This window comes from Pelobates fuscus, chromosome 2 (assembly GCF_036172605.1).
Source record: "Pelobates fuscus isolate aPelFus1 chromosome 2, aPelFus1.pri, whole genome shotgun sequence".
NCBI classification, from domain to species: Eukaryota; Metazoa; Chordata; class Amphibia; order Anura; family Pelobatidae; genus Pelobates; species Pelobates fuscus.
In genome coordinates this window covers 351,078,561-351,101,946 of record NC_086318.1, presented here as the reverse complement: position 1 = coordinate 351,101,946, position 23,386 = coordinate 351,078,561, and the positions used below count along the sequence as shown (strand labels likewise).

General features: G+C 40.6%; 1 protein-coding gene across 1 annotated transcript in view; it reads left to right on the top strand.

Moving 5' to 3' along the window:
* Nucleotides 1–23,386, top strand: part of SOS1 (SOS Ras/Rac guanine nucleotide exchange factor 1) — a 117,020-nt gene that overhangs the window by 32,194 nt on the left and 61,440 nt on the right. The window contains exons 2-3 of the mRNA XM_063443627.1: nt 18,041–18,166; nt 22,822–22,953. Coding sequence (XP_063299697.1) covers nt 18,041–18,166; nt 22,822–22,953 — 258 coding nt within the window. The remainder of the gene's footprint in view (nt 1–18,040; nt 18,167–22,821; nt 22,954–23,386) is intronic.

Sequence of the window (23,386 nt, the reverse complement as noted above, 5' to 3'; positions counted from 1 at the left end):
AGATTTTTCTGTGAAGTGAAATTGATACTGCACGGTTGGAGCTGTCTGCCACCCTCAAGACTCTAACTTGCTTTATAAATGCTGGAAAGGAGTTTTGCTGTAGTTAATTCCAGATTAAGGTAATTTCTTAACTAAATAGCGTGTCACTAATTAGCGTAAATTTAGCATATATCCAATTCTGCTACATTAAATTGGTGTTTGATTTAGAGATAAATCCCAACATGCTATGCGACCTAGCGCCTGGGATTTGTCGAGCCCTGCCTTAGGAGTTTGGAATGTTCCATACGGCAGCATCCTTTTTTGCAAAATTTTTTTGCATTGGTAAAATAATTTACTAATGTCCCAGCAATACTAGAAAACTTGCTTTTAAACAAGCATCCACAAGTTGGGCTTGTTGCTCGCCAGCAACTTCATGATGAGTCCAGTAACACTGTCCCTAGTAAGCCTATTTATTTTCAACTTTGTTAAAGGACCACTCTAGGCACCCAGACCACTTCAGCTTAATGAAGTGGTCTGGGTGCCAGGTCCAGCTAGGGTTAACCCATTTTTTTTATAAACATAGTAGTTTCAGAGAAACTGCTATGTTTATAATAGGGTTAAGCCTTCCCCCTAATCCTCTAGTGGCTGTCTCATTGACAGCTGCTAGAGGCGCTTGCGTGATTCTCACTGTGAAAATCACAGTGAGAGCACGCAAGCGTCCATAGGAAAGCATTGTAAATGCTTTCCTATGCGACCGGCTGCGCGCGCAGCTCTTGCCGTGCGTGCGCATTCAGCCGACGGGGCGGAGAGGAGGAGGAGGAGGAGGAGGAGAGCTCCCCGCCCAGCGCTGGAAAAAGGTACGTTTTAACCCTTTTCCCCTTTCCAGAGCCGGACGGGAGGGCGTCCCTGAGGGTGGGGGCACCCTCAGGGCACTCTAGTGCCAGGGAAACGAGTATGTTTTCCTGGCACTAGAGTGGTCCTTTAAGGTTTGGTGGGTTTATTTCAGATTAATGTGAGAACAGCACACAGATTTCCTTAAAACTGTAAAAAGAATCTTTCTTTTATTGTTGATATTTGCAGGGCTGATAGTGGTTGTGCTAAAAGAGTTATTATATTTGAAGGGAAATCTTTGCCCTATCTCATTTGCATTACAATGATCAGTGTTTGTTTATAGTATTGCATAAATGATTTCTCACAAATGATGCCTGCAGGATATGCATATAGTTAAGCTTTGCTACGGAGAGGCAGAATATTTGAGTTTTGTTGTGAAGTAAAACAAATGAAAGATGATCTGGACTTGGCAATGGAAGCATGATTGGAATTTGATGTGTGCAGAGGTTTTCTGTGGGAAAACGCTTTCACCATTGCTGTTCCCATGGCTCATTTGCATATAGTATGTGGTTCCATTTTATAAGAGGCTCCAGCTGTTAAACCTGGTTTTAAAGTGGTACTGTCACCTGAAAATATCTTGCATCAGTTTTAAAGCACTTATCAGATTATTTTCATATTTCATCATTTTCTGCAAGCTATAGTAAGCTTTAGTGAAATTTAAGATGTGTCCATTGCACAATTTTTAAACACTTTGTTTTTTAGCAGTAACGGACACAAACAAAAAAAAAAAACACCAGGATTTGTCAAGTCCTGGCGTGTGGCATATGTGGTCGTCCGTCTGTTTGTGGTTTATCATTCAAAAACCACAGTTGTAGCCATGCTTGTGGAATTTAATAAATTTGGCTGGTAATCTAGCCTGCAAATCAAGTTTAACAAGGCTATCATTCTAAACGTTTTAACCCAGTGGATTAGACTGCTCAACCACAGAATACCTTCACCTGTAACCGGTACAATGGGCAACTCAAACACCTTGGAGTATGGCTTAGTTGAACAAGAGAGCTCCTTTTTAGAACAACTGGATACTCCTATATAATGGACTGGTCACATTATTTGTACTACAATCGTGCAAATATGACAATGTGTGAAGTGACTAGGTTTCACATTGGGTTGTGGAAAATGTTAGTACATTTGAACGGTGAGACAGGCTTTGGTTGGCACAATGAAAAGAAAAAGAGTGAATACAATGGTGGGGAGCACTTCATAATGTTTAGGGTGTTGCCATGTCGCACACTGTGGTGAGGTTGAACATATGTGTTACATGTAAAACTTCCTTCTCAATTCAGTATGTAACACTTAAGAAGAACATGTGTGGCACAGTTGTGTGAAGAGTTTGGTGACACACTGTTGTACAGTGACTATGGAAAGCAAATTTCAGTTCAAATGATAGCATATGTGGTAAATTACTTTGCAAGGGTGTTGGATGATTTGTTTTCCTTCTATTTATTCTCTTAGTCCCATTTGAGAGTAGGGTGGAGAGGGCACCCAACTTTGATAGAGATTTTGCCACTGTCTACATGACAATGCTTGTAATTTCGGTAAACTACGACATTCAAAGGTACTTTTGAGTTAACCGTTAAAATTGACAGCCAAAGAAAAACTGAAAATGTTTATCTTTTGAATGCATGTTTGTTAATTGCTTCCCCAAATGAGTTCATAATTACAGTAAGTGAACAACAAAATGTTGCCCAACTAAACCAACTGTAACAAAATACTCTGTAATGAGTCAGGAAATGAAGTTTTCGCATTGTTAGGGATGTCAAATAATGTTCTACTTTTGTTACTTCAAATAGTTATGTGAATGAGTGTTCACTTGCAGAGCTTAAAAAAAACAAGCAACTGCCTCTCTCCCCCCCCCCCCCCCCAAAACAACTGTTTTTTAAAACAATATCGGACTTTGATCCATGAGAACAGTCTTACTTTGCAGAAAATGACTTTCCTAAGGTTTAAACACTGAAACTGTGTCCCTGGACATCTGTCACGCCAACCAGTCTATCTTCCCCCTGGCTGTATGTCCGATGATTATACTGTTGCTCGCAATGGGCAGCCAGTGATTGGCCGCAAGTGTCAATTAATTACTAATCACTGTAAAATCCCATGGCTTTACTCTATCCCAATTTTTCTTGACCTTTCTGTTTTACTTGTTGATCATCAACAGCTTCTTCTCATCCTCCATTATCTCGATCTACAAGATGCCACTCTCTCCTGGTGCTCTTCCTACCTCTCCCAGCACTCATTCAATGGTTTTTCTCTCTTCTTCCCAATCCCTCTCTGTTGGTGTTACCCAAGGGTTTGTCCTTGGTCCCCTATTGTTCTCAATCTACACTGCCTCCCTAGGTAAACTCATCAGCTCCTTTTGGTTTCCAGCATCATTTCTATGCGGATGACATGCAAATTTATCTTTCTCACCACCCCTCTTGGCTCATGTCTCTGACTGCCTCTCTATTTCCAAATGGATGGCTACTCATTTCCTTACACTGAACCTGTCCAAAAATTAACTTCTGGTCTTCCCTCCCTCAAGCGTTGCTACTCCCTTGTCCCATTCGACCATATTAAACGCCTGTTACGGCAAAGGTCCTTGTCCATGCCACTGTCCTCTCTCGCCTTGCCTACTGTAATCGGCTTCTCAGTGGTCTTACGTGTTTCCAACTTACCCCATTACAGTCTATAATGAATGCGGCGGCGAAGCTCATCTTCCTGTCCACCCGCACCTCCCTGCTTTGTCAGTCCCATTATTGGATTCCCGTTAGATATAGGACTCCATTTAAGATCCTGATACTTGTGGCAGTGTGACAAGTGCCTTGGGTAACAACTGTTTAAGGTTATGAGGTGGAGTGGCTCTTTAAATTTCTAGTTTCTAGTGAATAATCTTATTCTAAGAACCATAAGTAGGGGATTTTACAGCAATGGATAAGAACCCTTGACAATCTTATCTCGTGCCAATGCTACTAAAGCCTTTACAGGAATTCCAAACAACATAACCACTACAGCCTGAAGGGACTGATTATACTCACCAGAACAAATGCAATAAGCTGTAGTTGTTCTGGTGACTATAGTATCCTTTTTTATAAAAGAAAATCAAGCAACATATGAAAAGAAAGGTTATAAGTTATAGGTGAATTCCAATGTTATATTTCTAGAGAAGTAACAGCTCCACTTCCATATAGCACTGAAGTAATATAATTCATGTGTTAAATGACACATGGAATTTTTAGTTTTTCGAGACTGAGACCTAAGACAGAGGTATTTTAAAAAATAACATACAAATTCTCAATTGCCAAACAGACAACATGAATATAGACCTAAATGTGACCCCACCACCAGAAATGTATAGTTTATTCATAATCATATAGCATTAAAACGGTCTTTTAAGGATCACTATAGTGTCAGAAAAACAAACCCGTTTTCCTGACACTGTCATCCTTGGGGGACCCTCACCCTCAGGGTCCCCTTCCCGTGGCACTGAGGGGTTAAAACCCCTTCAGCAGCTTACCTTAATCCAGAGCCTGGACTCCCTCGGCGCTGGTGACCTCTCCTTCCTCGACGATGTCAGCTCCCGAGTTTAGGCAGTGTTAGAAAAGTGTACACTTATTTCAGAGACTTCTTATGTCAAATGGAATGCAGAATACTCCACCTAATTGTAATAAAATAGTCTTAAAGGACCACTACAGTGGATATGGTGCTAGGAGTGCAGTTTGACGTCTTATTTGAGGTCCACCATGCCTGGCTCCGCTACAGCAGGAAGCTCCTGTTAAGGAACTTTTGATGGCTGATTAGCTGAGAATGGCAGCTGATAACCATGATCCAATGAGCCTGCACCCACATGCTTGGCTCAGACAGAGAACTTCTGGCTCTAAAAAAAACGTTTTATTTACAATGGAGAACACCAGGATACTCCTGGCATCATAACCACTACAACATGTTATGTTTATGGTGCTTGACGTGTTTCTTTAATGGATAGGATCCAAAAAATCTAGTCATTGCATGAAGATCATTGCTGAATTCTCCAGGATCAGTGTCTTATTTATTGCATAATATACGGTAACTTAATAATATTTCCTGGTTCTGCATGTAGTTTGAAGTGTGTCAGAAAACGCACTCCACTTTGTTTGGACAATGCATTCAGTTATCCAGTGATGGCATAAAGGTTACGAACACCAGTAATACAGTCTGCATATTTTTTTGATGGGCTCTAAAACACTAACACAAATTAAGAACCCATGCTTTAGTTTCTAAAACATGCACTTCATTTTGTCGTATGTTTCTATCTAGTCCTTTTCATTTTATTAAGGCATACTTGTTTTATTGTAATGTGGCAAGTTTTTAAACTTAAAGGAACACTATAGGGTCAGGAACACAGACATGTATTCCTGACCCTTTAGTGTTAAAACCACCATTTAGCCCCCCCTCGGCCCCTCATGCCTCCATAAATATAGCAAAATCTTACTGTATTCAAGCCTGAAGCTGTAACTCTGCATGCGGTTTGCCTCAACAAAAAAAAACAAGCAGTCCGCTGACATCAGAAGTGGTAGCCTGATCCAATCACACTGCTTCCCCATAGGATTGGCTGAGGCAGATCAGGGGCAGAGCCAGCATTATTCAAACACAGCCCTGGCCTATCAGCATCTCCTCATAGAGCTGAATTGAATTAGTGAATCTCTATGAGGAAAGTTCAGTGTCTGCATGCAGAGGGAGGAGATACTGAATGTTTGGATGCATTTTAGGCAGCCATGATGACCCAGGAAGGATCTCTAACAGCTGAGGAGTGGCCAGTGAAGTTATCACTAGGCTGTAATGTAAACACTGCATTTTCTCTGAAAAGACAGTGTTTACAGCAAAAAGCCTAAAGGTAATGATTCTACTCACCAGAACAAATTCAATAAGCTGTAGTTGTTCTGGTGACTAGAGTGCCCCTTTAAGTCTTCCACTTACTCAATAGAAAACGTGTAAAACTCTGGTTGTCAAAGTGAACAAGCTCCTGAAAGTACCACTTACATGATTGATAAGTTGGCTGCACACCCAGTATTATCTGTCTTGATCTATTTAATATACTTAGACGATACATATATACTATGTTTATGATGGACATTGATGTAAGGCAGTGAACTTATGTTATAAGGTTTTCCAAGTAATCTCAAGAACTAAAAGAAAAAAAAAATCCATAAGAAGGAATTAATTAATATAAACTTAATTGTTCGTTTTCATTACTTTGCTTGAATAGTCTCTCGATATATCCCTTTAATCATTATGTTTAATGAAAGTATCTTAAGTTATTGTTAGATGTTCTGTTATTAATGAATTGGAGAAAGCAGCTTGTTTTCTTCTCTATTTAGAGAGCAAACCTATGACATGGCAAAATAGCATTCCTGGTATTGCAGCGGACCATGTGACCTTCAGTAAGCGAAGTCAGTTGTAACCATAAAAACCACATATAGAGAAAGAGGTGTAAACAAACTATCACAGTGTTGCCGTCCATGTAATGTTGAACGTACAACCAAGTAAATTATTCAAATACGTATTTTACTTATTTCATTGCTAACGGATATTATTATAGCCTTCGAACATTTTAATAATCTTTACTTCTATTTTGGTGAGGTCCTTATTACATGTTTGCTAAGCCAAACAGTACTGATCCTACATCATCCTAATCCTTCCCCAACCTCCAGTCTTAAAGGACCACTCTAGGCACCCAGACCACTTCAGCTTAATGAAGTGGTCTGGGTGCCAGTTCCAGCTAGGGTTAACTAATTGTTTTATAAACATAGCAGTTTCAGAGAAACTGCTATGTTTATCAATTAGTTAAGCCTTCCCCTATTTCCTCTAGTGGCTGTCTCACTGACAGCCGCTAGAGGCGCTTGCGTGATTCTCACTGTGAAAATCACAGTGAGAGCACGCAAGCGTCCATAGGAAAGCATTATGAATGCTTTCCTATGTGACCGGATGAATGAGCGCGCAGCTCTTGCCGCGCGTGCGCATTCAGCCGACGGGGAGGAACGGAGGCGGAGAGGAGGAGGAGAGCTCTCGCACAGCGCTGGAAAAAGGTAAGTTTTAACCCTTTTCCCCTTTCCAGAGCCGGGTGGGAGGGGGTCCCTGAGGGTGGGGGCACCCTCAGGGCACTCTAGTGCCAGGAAAACGAGTATGCTTTCCTGGCACTAGAGTGGTCCTTTAAGGATACTGCTCCTAAACCTGACTCTTACATTAGTGCAGAGGTTCCCTAACTTGGTGCCGCGACGGGCACATACGGGTGCCACGAGATATTTTTCCAGTGCTATGATCATTTGACCATAGCACCGGGAACTGTACCTGGCTTTCCCCTGCCGTCTCTACAAAACCGGAGGAGAGGTCAGACATCTCCCTCTCTGGCCCGCTAGCACAGAAATGCTGGCAGCCGGCAGGGTAGGGAGGGAGAGAGGACACTGGGAGCTCTAACCTGCAGCTCTGCCAGTTTCTCCTCTTGCGAGCTCGGAGCATTGCCATGGTTACCACGGCAATGCTCCAAATCTCACGAGAGTAAACTCTAGCCTGAGCTGCTAGAGTTCACTCTCACCACTGGGAACACCAGGGCCTCTCCACTGGACCATTAGGGTTTAGTACTGTCCCCCCTCCCAGGCAAAGATAAGCAGGAAAGGGGATATGAAAATAATAATTTTTAATTAAAATTATGTATGTATGTATGTATATATATGTATGTATGTGAATTTGTCCTCCTACCCCAACAGAGACACAATAGCTCCCACCCATACATACATACAACCTGCCCCACCACACACACACACACTGTACCCCTCACGCACAAACTGCCCCACGTACCACTGCATCCTTCACAAACACAATGCACCCCTGTACACACACAATCTGCCTCTACACCCCCCCCACACACACACACAAACTGTACCCCTCATACAACCTGCCCCCCACACACAAACTGTACACTTCATGCACAAACTGCCCCCCCTCCCCTTCCCACACGCACTACATCTTTCACAAACACAATTCACCCCGTACACTCTCCCCCAGATTAGGTTCTGGATCTGCGCCTGAACAGTATTTCTGGCCCAGTATATACCGCTGCGCTGTACATATATACAACCTATGAAATTGTTTTTAATTGGGGCGTCTTGGAAAAATATTGAAATATTAAGGGCGCCTTGAACCTAAAGTTTGGGAACCACTGCATTTGTGGCATTTTTATTTTGCTTCTTGTAGCAGGGGCATTCAGTTAAACTATTTTCAAATGAATGTCACTGCAGCATTAAGATCCACTTGAAAATAGCAGTGATCCATTCCACTCTATTTTGTTTGCATTTCGTTTTTTAGTATAAAACAACCAATTGCAGGAGAAGTGTTGGAGTAATTTTTTTTTATCTTCATCCGTTGCAATGTGTGGATTTTCTGTGCCAATCTGAACCGAATTGTGATGTCATTTGCTAAATTATTATGAATTTAAGAGTTTTTTTTGTTGTGTTTTAATTCTTTATTTTTGCAGTGCTTAGGTTTTACACACACGCTTGTCAAGCCACAATAGCTAGTCCAAGCCAATGAAGTAGTACATATTTTACATTTCACAATATCGTGGCATTTGTACATAGCACTTTTTTGTTAGTTATAGAACCTGATTACACGGGAAATCTGCTATTCTCATCGTTTGGTCATTTAGTGAACTGGTTAATCCTGTAACCTATGGGTTAACATGCTAGGTGAACCTTGCTAAATCTTGCTTGTAATATAAAGTAACATCGCTGTACTAGTTAGACATAAGGTTTTTAGGCTGTGTCAATATAGGTATAGCTTGCAATGTGAATATACAGGGTAAGGGTACTAGACGATACTTGCGCCAGTTTTAAGTGACTGATTACTCGTGGGTTAACTTTGCTAAGGTCTTCTATCCTGCTTTTGCTGTTGCGATTGTTTAGAACATAGTTTAACATGAACTTAGAGTCCTGAGAGTAGTCGCTTGTGTGAGCACCTCACAGCTTCGCCAGCGTGCAGTTAGGTATTCCTGTTACCCGGAGGGATGTTGGGCAGGCTTTGAGACTCAGGCTGGTTCCTCAAGTCCCGTCTGCCTGGGTTCTGTTTTGTGGCTGCTGAAGGTTGGTAAGTCCCCCTGCGCTGAAGAGTTTGTCTCAGCCGCTTTCCTCCAGCTGTTTGGTGTCTTCTCCTTGCGGTTTTGCAGTTAGGTGTCGCTGTGCCGTTATGGAGGTGATGTGTATTCTGTGCCGGTCGGCTGAGCAGACCCGGGGGGTTGTCTATTAGATCTGGGTGGCTGCATGTGTCCGCTTGTAGTCGCCTTCCAGACCCACAGGGCTTGTGTAGGTTGCATCCCCCCGGGAGCCACAGGTATCTGTGCGAGCCAGCAGGGTCACTGCGCCGCCATTTTAGATACGGCTCGTGGCCTGGTCTGCGTGTTGGCGGTCCTTCAGGGCCCCGGGTGCTTCGTTGTAGCTGAGGCTGCAGAGCGTATAGGGTACGGGCCGGGATCACCCCCGCCGGCCCAGAGGGGGGGAACAGGGCCCGGTCCGCTCAGCTAAGGGAGTCTGGCCAGACAGCATCGGGCAGGATAGCGGGCGGCGGCGTCCGTCTCGCTCACCGCCTGAGTAGGCCTCATCCAGAAGGAGCGGTGCGTGTCTCTCCGGGGGACTAAAACGTTAGTCGCAAGCCTCTCCCCGGTTCCAGAGTCTCCCCATGTGCCGGCCCACCTCCGTAGGCCGTCGGGTAGGGCAAAAGTTTCTTGTTATAGATTAATGCTTCAAAAGTTGCTGGAGCTGCTGTGGCATGCGAACGTCCAGCATGGCGGTCAGGCCCCGCCCCGTTACAAATAATTTTAACTGTTTTTATCCAATGCTGTAATTTGCAGAGTAGTGACCGTTCCCTATTTGAAATTGATAGATTTTTGATACTGTATGTAGTAGCACTTCATTTTAATGTTGTATACCAAACACTACAATAAGGTTCGTCAACCTTCGGCACTTCAAATGTTAAGGACTACATCTCCCATAATGCTCTTAGAGCCATAAGGCTGGCAAAGCATCAAGGGACATGTAGCCACAACATCTGGAGTGCTAAAGGTCGCCAATCTCTGCAATAGAACAATATTTTCTCATTGTGTAGTTAATAGGACCCCTTCCCTTATCTATGTGCACAAAACATGCAAAACGTAGCCATATTTATAGGCCTACCTTTTACATTACAGAAGCTACACTTTGTTTAAATCACTACCTTCTCAGAGAACTTCTGCTGCCACTGACAAGCACATGCAAATTTGAGTCTGTAGTTTAACTAATACAGTGGGACCTCGGTTTACGAATTTAATGCGTTCTCCGGGACTTTTTATTGTGAAAAATCTGGAAACCGAAACGTGGTTTCCCATAGGAATGCATTGAAAACCAATTAACCCGTTCTGGAGGTCAGAAAAAAGTCAAAATGAGCTGGCATGGAAACGACAAAGCTCAGCTCCCTACCTTTCTACAGCTTGAGAAATGCACCAAAAAGTCCCAAAACAACTGCAAACAATTTCCAGAATGGCTCCAAAAAAAAAGCTTTGCAATTTTAAGAGTGCTGCATCCCTCTGCAAGATATCTCACTATTTTTGACTTTTCTGAGCCTTTCAAGTCCTTCTTTTGACCCTTTTTGCCAAAGGAAAGGAAGTTGCCTAATAATTATGCACACCTGATATAGGGTGTTGATGTCATTAGACCACACCCCTTCTCATTACAGAGATGCACATCACCTAATATGCTTAATTGGTAGTAGGCTTTCGAGCCTATACAGCTTGGAGTAAGACAACATGCATAAAGAGGATGATGTGGTCAAAATACTAATTTGCCTAATAATTCTGCACTCCCTGTATGCCTGATGCAAAGCTTAGTATAGCTCAAAGATGGAAACTAGCATCTTTACCCCACCCTCAATTAATCACAATCGATTTTTGATATTTGGTAGAGACTGAATATATTCCAGCCACCTAACATTCTAGATTTCTTTACACCTGGTTTCTTGGATCATCTCTTTTGACACCCTGCACCATGTTAGATCCCTTCTAACTTTATTTTCTTTTTACTGAACATATTTTCACCCCATTTTGGCAGTTTGTAGTTACATTTTTAATTTCCTTATTCTCTAAAATACCTTGTTTAATAATAATAGTCAAATGTGGACAAACATTATTTTTGGGCAGTTTTTTTAAAATGCACAGAATATAGTGCTCAAAAGGAGTTAGTTTATCATCTGTGAGTTTTTTTTGAGGTTCTGTATTAACCCCTTAGTGTCCAGACTGGTTTTTTTTTTGCCTTACTTTTCTGTGTGTAATAGGATATTACACTGGATCTGTTAACATCTGTTAAAAGAACACTGCATGCTGGATTTTACTTGTATATCAGCTAATTGAAGTGATCTGGGTGCTGTGACCCGTTTGCACTTAGTGCTGCAATGTAAAACATTGCAGCTCTAAGTCTGCCCTCTGTGGCTGTCTACCAGAGAGCCACTAGAGGGTTTCCGGAATCCAAACGGACTTTAGGTCCGTTATCTGATGCTGGACATCCTCATGGACCTCCAGCATCAGATTTTCCCCATAGGAAAGCATTGAATAATGCTTTCCTATGGCTAGGTCTAATGCGCGTAATCCTTGGTTCAACTCCCCTTACACACTTAACATCCATGTATTTCAATACTGAATGTAAGCCAACTCTAACACTAAATTAAATCCTAAACACCATCTGTAACCAAATACTAAATTTAACCCATCTCTCGTTGAACACAGACGTACGTCATTATAACTTTACATAGTTGTAATCTGCAATCTAAGGGGGACAAGAATTTTGTTTGTAAGGGCAAACCTTCAGTAAAGACGAGAGACCCCTTGTTTGTTTGAAAAGGCAGACTTCTTTCAACACTTCATCGTGTGTGACATCACAACGTTTGTCTGATTTTGAACAAGTATTATATTATATGCATTTGCTAGAACTAGAACTGTTTCTCCTATATTATATTGATCCTGGAGTATGGTAACCCTTTTACTCTGTTAAATATTGTGATCATTTTTTTTTTGACAGTGGCCTCATTACTAAGGTCTCATAAAAATATATCTTCAAACATATTCATGAATCCATTAGCATGTGCATTCAGTGATTTCTCCCTGGCTTGGGTACGAAGGGTAATCATGCATATGTTTTCTTTTTAAATTTTAGTGACACTGCTAGTGCTTGAATTATGTGTAAATAGTATGTTTTAGACACAGACTTGATTTTGTAAGCATATGGTTTCATTTAAAAAACAGAAAATGTTTTGTAATGGCTTGTGTGTTGGTTTCACTCCACCCCACCCGTGTGGCATGTGGTTTCACACATCATTGGTATTTGCTGTTTCTCGATCTACCACCCCTGAACAGTGAGCTAGTACTTATTTTAGGCTCATGGTGATATTGACGTTATGATACATACCATATTGAACAAAATGAAATGGCAGGATTTTTTTCTGTTTTGGTTGGTTGCCAAATATGGATTGATTGTATTTACTTTATTTTTAGCTATGGTTTGAGCGATATGTTGTTCAGTCCATAGCCATAGTTGCACTCCTATGAGTAGAATTAGTTGATGCCTAGAACTCTTCAACAAGCTTTTAGCAGTCACGGCATATCTGATTTCAACCTATTCACAGCATAGATCAGTTTTGTGAACCAGGCAGTGTGTGGTGATATAACAGAGCTGCCAACATCTGTGGCTTGGGCTCTTTCCAGAGTCAGGGAGGATGGCTAGGGAGGTTTGTGTATTTTGTGCTGGTGGAATGCACATGCCATACATTGATTGGAGGTCCAATGAACTGTTCCCTTTTTTTTCCCCATAAAAGACAATAAAATACAATACAACAATTACATACAAATGGTAGAAAACGTTACTCCCCCTTTGAAAAATACATCCATAAAAGTTTTCTTTATACGCTTCACTTAACCAAAGACAAACAATACTTTGACTTACATATCTACATAGACAAGACAATGCAGCAAAAGAGAAGGGAGGAAACATTAAGTAAGAATGTATGTCTTATATCTTATATTGTCCAAAGTGTGGACAATCACACGGTTTCTCTTTAGGTCTGTATAGGGGTTAATTTTTAACAAACCTTATATTTATTAAAAACCTCTATTTATTAATCTTCTCCCAGCATTTCATCCAAACAGTTGTTTTTCTACTTAATTTTTGTTTGCTCAACAACCGTTCCATTTTTATTTGAAACTCAAGCTGGGCTCTAACTTGATCCCAAGGAACGTCCCTGCCAATTTTCCATCCTCTCGCAATCACAATTTTTGCTGCTAGAAAAAGGTGAATAAGAATAATTTTCGAAATCGTACGCCATTACCGGCCAGTTTAGATGGAGCAGGACGACCTCTGGAGAGAGCCTCAGCTCAAGGTTCAGATCTACAGACACAAACCTTTGAATATTACACCATAAATTATTCAATTTACTACACTGCCACTAAATATGCTTAAAAGTACCTGTGTCTATACCACATCTCCAACATAGGTGGTTTGTTGTGGGATACATTTTGTTCAATTTATCTGGTACGAAGTACCATCTATTTAGAACCTTAAAATGGGTTTCTAATAAATTTAACGAGTGTATATTCTTCGAAGCTCCTATCAGTAAAGAACCCCAATATCTAATATTTATATCTATGTTTAATTCTTCTTTCCGGGCGGCTATAGCTGTTGGTGTTTTTTCTTTATTACACATTTTGCTTAATACCAAAGCTTTTGAGAGTGGTTTATTTATCTTATCTGTATTGAAATGTATATTTATCGCATTGTTCAAACTAGATTTTGCTACGTCAAAAAACTTTTAAGTCTTAAAAAATTAAACAGCTCTTTTGATGGTAAGTTGTGTTCCTGTGTTAATTGAACAAAGGTTTTAATTGTATCTTCTGCAAATAGTTGGGACAGTCGAAAAATTCCTTCTTGTTTCCAATATTTAAGGTTTATATCTGCAACTTGTTGTTCAACAAAATCCAATTTTAAATAGTTTGGGATTTTATTTTCCATTTTTAGAGTTTTTTTTTTATTTTAAGCCAGCTATTTATTAAATGTGTTAAAATTATGTTGGAATAGTCTTTTTTTTTAGGGGATTTAGTAGTGTTCCAAATTAAGCAATCCAAACTAGGAACTCCTCCTGCAATAAGTTCTATTTTATACCATCCTTCGTTTTTATTCTCCTCTAATTGCATCCTATATATATGTAAAATTACAGCTGCTCTGTAATTATTTGATATTAAAGGATAAGCTAATCCTCCTCTACTTAATTTTTGTGTTAATGTTGACTGGCTCAATCTTGTTTTTTTACCTTTCCAGATATATTGGGTGAAGCTTTTCTGTATTAATTCCAACCAGTGGTTAGAGAAATATAATGGCAACATTTGAAACCTTTAGTTCCATTTTGGAATAACATATGAATTAACCAAGTTTATCCTTCCCCCAAAAAGATATTTCTAAGTTTCTTCGTTTTTTTTAACCATTTATTAAGGTTTTGTAATAAATCTAAAAAAATTATTTCCATAATTCTGTTTACATCTCTAGTCAATTTGACTCCCAGATAATCCATGCTATTGTCAACATTATATGGTTCACCTTTGAAGAAGAACTGTTACATACAGTGTAGATTAAAAGTAATGATTTTTTTTTAAAAATCAGATTTTTTTTTTTTGGTTTAAAGTCAATTTTATTTTTTTAAATTTAATCTCAGATTTATTTTAATGAAATGCAATTGCTGACAATTAAGTTACAATTACATTTTCTCTCAGACATTGTCAATATCTGATATCAGGGACAAACAAGTGCTAAGGAAAAGCAGTTAGGCATGACATTGGTATATATCTATCATTCATTGCTAACTGCTCTTCTTTACTTCTCTACTGACAACTATAATAAACTTCAGATCTAAGGGGGAACCATTCAAGAAATATGTTTTCTGATAATGTTTTAAAGAAAGTCACACCAGTGAACTGGTGAAAGTCACTAAAGCACTTGGATTCATAAGTTGCTCAAGTAATGATTTCCCTTTTAACAGCAGTGGTCTCTGCCCCTGGCGTTGAAAGAATATTCTCTTCCTTTGGACTTGTTAATGCGAGAAATCGGTTGGGGCTCGATAAAGCTAGAAAGCTTGTTTTACTTTTCCAGATTATGAATGAAGATGAGTGAGCTGCAGAAGTTTAAAAGAACACTTTAGGGTCAGGAATAAAAACATGTATTCCTAACCCTATATTGCTCAAAACACGTGCTAGGTGGCCAGACCTCCTTATCCCCCTTTACTCCACCCCCACACCTTAAAAAGGTAATACAATTACCTTTATTCCAGCACTGCCCATGTCCACTTTCCCCGCCCCCTTGGTTGAGATCATCAGAATTGACAATCTCTTCCAATCCAATGCTTTCGGAGGCTAATGCGCACATGTGGCAAAATTTCACGCTGGCCAAACAGCATCTCCCTCCGCAATAAATGAGCCGCCCGCCTCCCACTCCCTTCCTCCGCAATAAATGAGCCGCCGCCTCCCACTCCCTCCCTCCGCAATAAATGAGCCGCCCACCTCCCACTCCCTCCCTCCGCAATAAATGAGCCGCCCGCCTCCCACTCCCTCCCTCCGCAATAAATGAGCCGCCCGCCTCCCACTCCCTCCCTCCGCAATAAATGAGCCGCCCGCCTCCCACTCCCTCCCTCAGCAATAAATGAGCCGCCCGCCTCCCACTCACAGCTCTCCCTGAGCCCCCTCCCTCAGTCAACAGCCTGCCTCAGCCCTTTGTGATCTGACTGCCCTCCTCTGCTCTCAGGCAGCCGGTCACCTCGGGGGCTAAATAGGCTCACAAATCCCAGGTGCCAGGACAAATTTCCTGGTCGCCATGGCGACCTGGCGCCTAGGATTTGTCGAGCCCTGGCATAGAGAACACATATTAAGAAGAGAAGAAATTAAATGTTTCTATTTCTTCGTCTCATTTTCAATGTTAGTCCTGACTGTGCCTGAATTGAACTGGATTGTGATTTAATTTTCTTATGGCATCTCCATCTTGCATTTTTTTGTCTATGGAGTATCCCACAATATGCTCCATATATCTCTGCTGTATTCTCACATGTGCTGAGAGTACAGCAGTGGTTTGGGTTCCTGGTGGAATAAAGAAGGTGGTGCAGGTTAAAGAAAGCTTCTGGTAAATATGAATGTGGTTCAGCTTCCTCCCCTGGCCACCACATACACAGTACAGATGCCAATCGTCTGGGTTCTTTGCAAAATAGCCGCTTTCATATATATATATATAAAAAAAAAAAAGCAAACCAGAAAAAACTGCAGAGCACGAAAAAGGCAAACAAATTATTGATGATTATACTCAGTGATCTCATTTCTGTAAGTGGTATTTCCACTTTAAAAACCATGCACAGACTTTTTTTTTCCGTCAGTGCTATGTAAGTAATATTTTTGTCTTTTTTTTTCATATTCATATCACTAATGTTCTAATGAATTAAAAACTTTAAATTCTCTGTGAAACTCAAAAAACTTTTTGTTGGATTACCCCATTTAACAATCTTAGTAGAAGGGAAACTGTCACGATTACTTCTGCTCCCACTGTAATCTCATTAAAGAGATAGGTGTCACACATACCTACCTCCGGTCCATCCGTGATCTGCCTCCGTTCTTTGCTGATTTGCCCTGCTTAGGAATACTTCCCCAAGCAGGGCAAGGCTCCTCCATGACATCGTCACGCTGGCTTAGTTGCCAGCTTACTGGCATCTGAACGGAGTGATGTCAAATCACTCCTTTCCTATACTTGCACCCGCTAAAGAGGTAAAATAGCAACCACAGTGCATGTGCTGTTTTTGCTATGGGTGGAGAGCAGAGGGCCCTCCTCTTCCGCTCCCCTGCCTCTCAATTTATCGGCATTCAGTGTCTGCCAAGGAATTGCATGAGAGATGGGAGAAAAAACTATTTTTAAATGGTTTTCTCCCAACCTATACATTTGCAAGGAAAACTGCTAGCATACTGTATAGACAGAATTTTGAACTCTTTTAAAAGAGTGGAAGTTGTATATTTGTTGACCGTTTCCCTTTAACCTTGTTTGACAGTGACCCAATTAACATGCGTATTATTGGTTTAACCAAGTCTTAAAAATGGCAAATTACATCAATGACCCATCCTTTAACGATCATGTGATATATAACAAATTGAGTTCTGCCAAATACTTTCATTAGACTCTTCCTAGTGTCACAAAATTCTCCATTTTCTGTTACAATAGGCCATTTATTGTGGGTAGTTCTCTGGAAATTCTTAGCAGCCCAGGTGTTAAAAACTGACCTTTCTTGAATTGGAGCAGAGGTAGGCAAACTCCACATGTTCTGGACTACATCTCCCACAATGATTTGCCATCATTATGTGAAATTGAGTCTACAACATCTGGATTGTCCAAGGTTGCCTACCCCTGAATGAGAGCAAAATTTGTTTAGATTGTGTTAAGATTTGCCAGTTAGTGAATGTGTCTGTTTGTTCACATGTTATATTAAGAACTGAAAGGAGAAGCAAATTGTTAAAAATAAGTTTGCAGTAGCTTTTATTTTTATAATTCCAATACCACTTTTTTTTTCCTGTGAAAACATTGGTCATGAGCAGTTTATTTTTTATGTATGTTTTGTAGTTATAACAACCCATCCTTTGCACTTCATCATTTGGAACAACAAGGAGCATGGGTTTTCGTTGGGCATTTTGATAATCCCAGTGATCGATGTATAGGTGCCTTTGTTCCTATATCCTGTAAACCCTGACCATGTTTGTTTGAAATAACAAAAAATATTTATATTAAGGAAAAAAAACAGTCCCTCACCCCCAACCCCCCCAAACATACTTTTGTGTGATTTGTGTTTGTAGTAAAGTAACACTTGTAAATAATTGCCCTATTAGAACTATTTGAAATAACATTTCTACATCATTATATTTGATGTGATTACTTTTGCAAATATTGCTCATTCCTTGCTTTAATGTGGTGGAACTGGGCCTTCAGTTTGATCTTGTATTCCTCACTCATGTTTTCTATCCTTTTTCTCTTTTTCCTTTTATTTTTCCTTCACTCTATTTTTCTCCCACCCCTTTTGTTCTGTCTGTTATTAAAAAGTGCTTTAACATTAACCTATTTTCTTATTGTAATCCATGTAGGTTCAAGTTCAAGTCCACCCTAACCTCTCATCAGCAGAGGACGCTCTCCAGTACGTTGAAGAGTTAATTCTGCAGCTGCTCAGCATGCTCTGCCAAGCACAGCCCCGCAGTGTCCTGGATGTAGAGGTACTCCAAAATAGTTCATATATTGATCTGCTCATAAAGATGCCACTTAAAAGTACTGCATTTTATTCTATTTCCAGAGAACACTGGTGGTACGCGGCCAAAATCCATCAAGGTCCTTGATACTCTGCAGCAAGCAAATTTGGAACCTAGGTGGTTTCTACTTAGGCAGCATATTGTCTGCATATTCCTAAGTAGCCATAACGGTTTTGTTCCATAAAAGCAGCATCGTCTGCAAAATTTATTTTTGCCACATGGGATCAAGTTTGCACATATTTATATCAGTTTCAAAAATTGCTTTAAATTGCAGTCCTGTATTTTGTTTTCATTTTGTTTATTTACTTCCTTGCATTGGAATCTCAATATCTTAGCACCGCTATTTTGTTTTCATTTGTCCATATTGTTTGTAGTTAGCCCATCTGTGGGATTTTTTTAGACACCAGACTTGTTAGCGAAATGGAACGCTGCTTAAGCTGTGCCCATTGCCAAATATTATGCTCCCCATAAGTAGAGTAGTCTCTACTTTTTCTTACGTGTAACTCAAAAGGCGAATTTAAAAAAAATTAAGGGGCAATAAAGGGACTAATTAAAGGTTTAGAAGTTTAAGTGTTTGTCACTTTATGTAATGCAACCTGCGCCAATCCGCATCTCCTCATAGAAATGCATTGAATCAATGCACCTTAAAGAGAAACGTTCAGCGCCTCCATGCAAAGAGTGGGGACGCTGAACGTTAGTGCTGCATATTTTTCCTCGGCAGTAATGTAAACACTGACTTTTCTCCAAACAATTGCGGTGTTTACAAAAAAGCTTGAAGGGACATACACACCAGAGCAACAATCTTAAACCGTATCATAAAGTGAAGAGCCATAGGCTGCACAGCGTAGGGTAACTACTCAGCTAGATAGGTTTAATGTGGAATCAAGGACAACACAGTTTTTTTGTCATTGATTCCACAATAAGCCAATCTGAGTATTTACACTGCGCTGTGCAGCCTGTGGCTTCTCACTTTTGAATGCATTTTGGAGGTTAGAGGACCTCTAACCCGGAGCTCTGGTGTTACGAATACCGGTGTGCAACACTTCACTACTGGTCTTCATTAAATTGTAGGTGTTCTGGTGACTGTATTGCCCCTTTAATTATTAGACCATCAGTTTTCTATTGGCTTTATCTGTACACAGAGTGAGTTCTAGTGCCCATTATTACCAGAGTTTCTTTGTTGTACATTTCGTTATTTGCATCTAGACCAAATTGTTTTCATTTTGGTTTGCAACTTGGTGAACAAACCACCAACACTGATCTTAAGCACGTTTTGAAGTGACTTTGGTTCTCCAATCTTTGTTTTTGTGATGTTACATACATAGTTAATCACTGATGTTAGAATTGTTAGAATTTTAAAGTGAATTTAAAATGTAAGGCCAAAGTAGACAAAAATTATTTTTTTTTTTATTCTTTATTTTTGTAGTGCATATATTAATCACAGGCATACATATGGTACCCCAACGGCATTCCATATGCAGGTTTCAAGACATTAGTTACAGTAGGGGGTAGATAGACAATGCACTTTTTTTTTTTTTTGTACATATATTACTGAACGCATTACTGGAATCAAGATTATATAAACATGCCTAAAGTACACATCTAAGCTATGCTTCCGACATAAGTTTGCAAAGGATTAACGCTCTAGATATGCATATAAACAGGTTAAAGTAAATAATTAAAGCAAGTTTCACAAATCTGACACAGAATAGGCTATAATAGCTGAGTTGCAGCAGGGTATTGAAGCAAGGCTTAAGTAGTAGGCCAAGGTTAAAGGCTGTGTGTCGTTTTAAGCCATACACTGCAATATTGTGGACTAGATTTAACGTTGAGTCACTTGAGATACAGTGAAAGAGAGTGTCCGTGGGTGCTTGCCTTGCGTTAACCGATGCCTCTTCTTAGCTGGGTGCACCCTTCCAGTGTGTGTGGGCTCAGGGCTCCTGTGTTGTGCGGCGATGTGGCTGCTTGTTGCGCTGGTTTCTCATGCCTGGAGCTGGAGCTGGAGCAAAGCCCTGTGCTTTTGGGTGCAGGTGCTTTCTTGGGTCTCTCGCCCCTCAGTCTCGCCTGTCGGGTCGTTCGCCTAGGCTGTGTGCGTGTGTGGAGGTGCTCCTCTGTCGGCGCCATCTTGTGGTCACTGTCGGGCGGGAGTCGTTGCGGCCGCGACAGGTACGTGCGGAATGCTTGCGGAGTGTGTGTACCGGTAATTCGGGCTGCCGTCCTGTCCGTGCCTTTGTCAACTCCCAGCTGCTCGGCATTCTGCTTTTGCCAGGAAGCGTCCTGTGGAGGCACTGGCCCTATCGCCTGTGCATGTGGCCTCCGCCATCTTGGTGGCTGCGTCTGGGGTTTGAGTCTTGGCGGCCCTGTAGTTTCGCCTGCCGTGCTTGTGGCGGTTGGGTCTTGAGAGTGGGGACCGGGATCACCCCCCCGGTCCAGAGGGGGGGGGGGGTACGGGGCCGGTTCCCCGCGGGTCCGACTGAGCGCTGAACGGCCTCAAACGTGTCGGCCTCAAACGTGTTAGGCCTCAAACGTGTCGGGTAGGATTCCTCCCCCAGGGGACTGAAGCCTGTTGGGCCAGCCTCACCCTGGGTCCAGGGCTCTCTGTCCGTTGGGGGCCGCCGTTGCCGGTCAGTTTTGTGCCAGGGAAACTTAAATATAGTGCCTGTCAGGCCTCAGGTTGCAGGAGCTGGTCTCACTTGCGGCCATCCAGCTCGGCGGTCCGGCCCCGCCCCCAAAAGTAGACAAGTTTTAAGCATACCAGCTCAGCTTTTTTGCCTTCGATTTGACATTCACTTTGAACTCCCAACATCTCTAACTTAAGTGAATAACCTTGATGGTTTCCAACAGAGTTAACAGGGAATGTTATACGTTATAACCACTAAAGCTCATTTTAGTTTATATGGTGCATAAAGCCTGGCCATTTTGTGTCAGGTCAACAGTATTGTGGATGGATAAACCCAGTGCTCCAACCCCTTTTCTCTTTATATTTATATATTTATTTTTGCACCAAGTTTTTTTTTTTTTAACGTCTACATGCCTTGTTGGGCACTTGACACTGCCCCGTACCTTGTTTTTAATGTATTTATTTATTTAACGTGCTAAGAAAATGTAAAACTTACATTAAATCCATCACCAGGCAAAGTTCTCCACGAACGTATAACCCGCCTTTCCCACTTTCTCAATTCCAGGCTGACTAAGTATTGTGCGCTGGGATTGTAATTACACTCCTTCACAAAATTACAGATTTCTCTGTATAGGCAATGTTTCAAACTGCACATAGAATGTTTCACCATGGCCACTTTTAGAAGCAGAAAAGGTCAAAGAGGTTGGAGTAACCCTTTAACTGATCATACGACCCACCGCCACCAATTTACAAGTTTTATGCAATAGTTAATTTCTGCATAAGCCAAGCTATGGGAGAGGTGCCAAACCAACATGTGCACCACACTTATTGCAATGAGCTGTAGTGGTAGAAATTCCTATTATACCCCATGCAGTCATTACAAAGAACAGATTTCATATATTCTCATGAGCCTAGAATCTTGTACCTTTGCTTATGCTCATTACATGTAGTAGACTTGTGTCCACATGGTTATTCATGGTGCGAATCATCAGTTTAAAGTAAACTTCAAAGCTTAGGCTAAAATATCCAAACTGAAACACAGTTTTGGAGATTTTCAACAATTTGGCTATTTTGACCTAAAGTCTGAAATTTACTTTGAATTCCCCACAATTCACAAGTTGGCAAGCTACCCCATATGTTTTAGGATGGCTGTAGACCGTCTCATAAATGACTGCCTGTTGGAAATTGTGTAGTACAATGTTTTTTTTGGATAGCAGCTGCCGGTCACATTTGCACTCCTGTGGCACAGAAATAAAGAATAAGGTTTTTCACTTCAAATTAAAATTCTGTTGATTTTTATCTTTATTTGGATAGCATAACGTGAAAATTGTATTCTCTGAAAGTAGATTTTGAAAAAAAAAATTTGCGCGATTGTTGCCTTTAAATGTTCTTGCCAGAATCTTTGCTCTCCCCTAAAGTGATAAAATACTGCCATCTACAGGACTGTTTACTTTTAATCCATGCACAACATTTTTTCCCTCTTTATTTTTCAATTTTATTATGCACAGAGTACCATTCTAAATCACAAACTATATAGTGTTTACATTAAAAAGTTGCCAAAAGCAATTGAAGAGATCCTGCATGTTGATGGATATTAAGAAGTGAGAGATTGCTCATACTGTGTCATTAATAAGACTCGTCCTATATATAGGATATCGTAATCCGTAATGCACATGGATCTGCTGGGTTTCAATTCAATTTAAACCTACTCCTTATTCTTGTTTATGTGGCCTTATGCTGTCCCATAAATCTTGTCTAGCATAGTTTTAAAGGATATGTAGATCAGGCCCTAACACACTGTAGTAGTTATAGTGCTTGAAATGTCCTTTTTGAAAAAGTTCAATTATTTTACCCTGTGAGCTTGTTATCCCTGGTCTAAACCGTACATGCACAATTTATGGTGTTTTACTCTGTCCTATTTCCCCAGCAAACATAGTATTCCTATTTTTACAGCATAGAATATGTTTTGGAAAATGTCAGTTTGTTTGTTTTTCCTTCACAGGAGCGTGTTCAGAAAACCTTCCCTCATCCCATCGATAAGTGGGCAATTGCAGATGCTCAATCTGCTATTGAAAAGAAAAAAAGGAGAAATCCTTTATCGCTCCCTGTAGATAAAATCCATCCTTTATTAAAGGTAAAATTATACATCACCTTCTCTCCTTTTAATGTATTTTGATTGTCATTCTATGATATGTTCAATTAAAAGTCAAACAATTCAGAGCATACAGTTGTTTTTTTATTTTGCATTAAACTTAAAAATTTAAAAAAAATTATAATCTATGATGGGAGGTTCAACCTAATTTAGTTTAGGATCTTTGCTATTAAAGAAAAAAACCTTACAGAGCATTTTCAATAAGGAGAAAAAATAAAGAAATCTCAAGGGTTTTTAACTCCTTTGTTATGGGTGTCTTAACCTTTACATAGTCATCACTTAATAGTCCCCAAATTTCATCAAAATCCAGCTATTGCTGAACTCTTTGCAAGTAATGCAGTCTGGCAACATATCCCCACCCCAGACTACCTGGGCTATTGCAGGATTTATCAATCCTGACATATCTAGCAGTAGT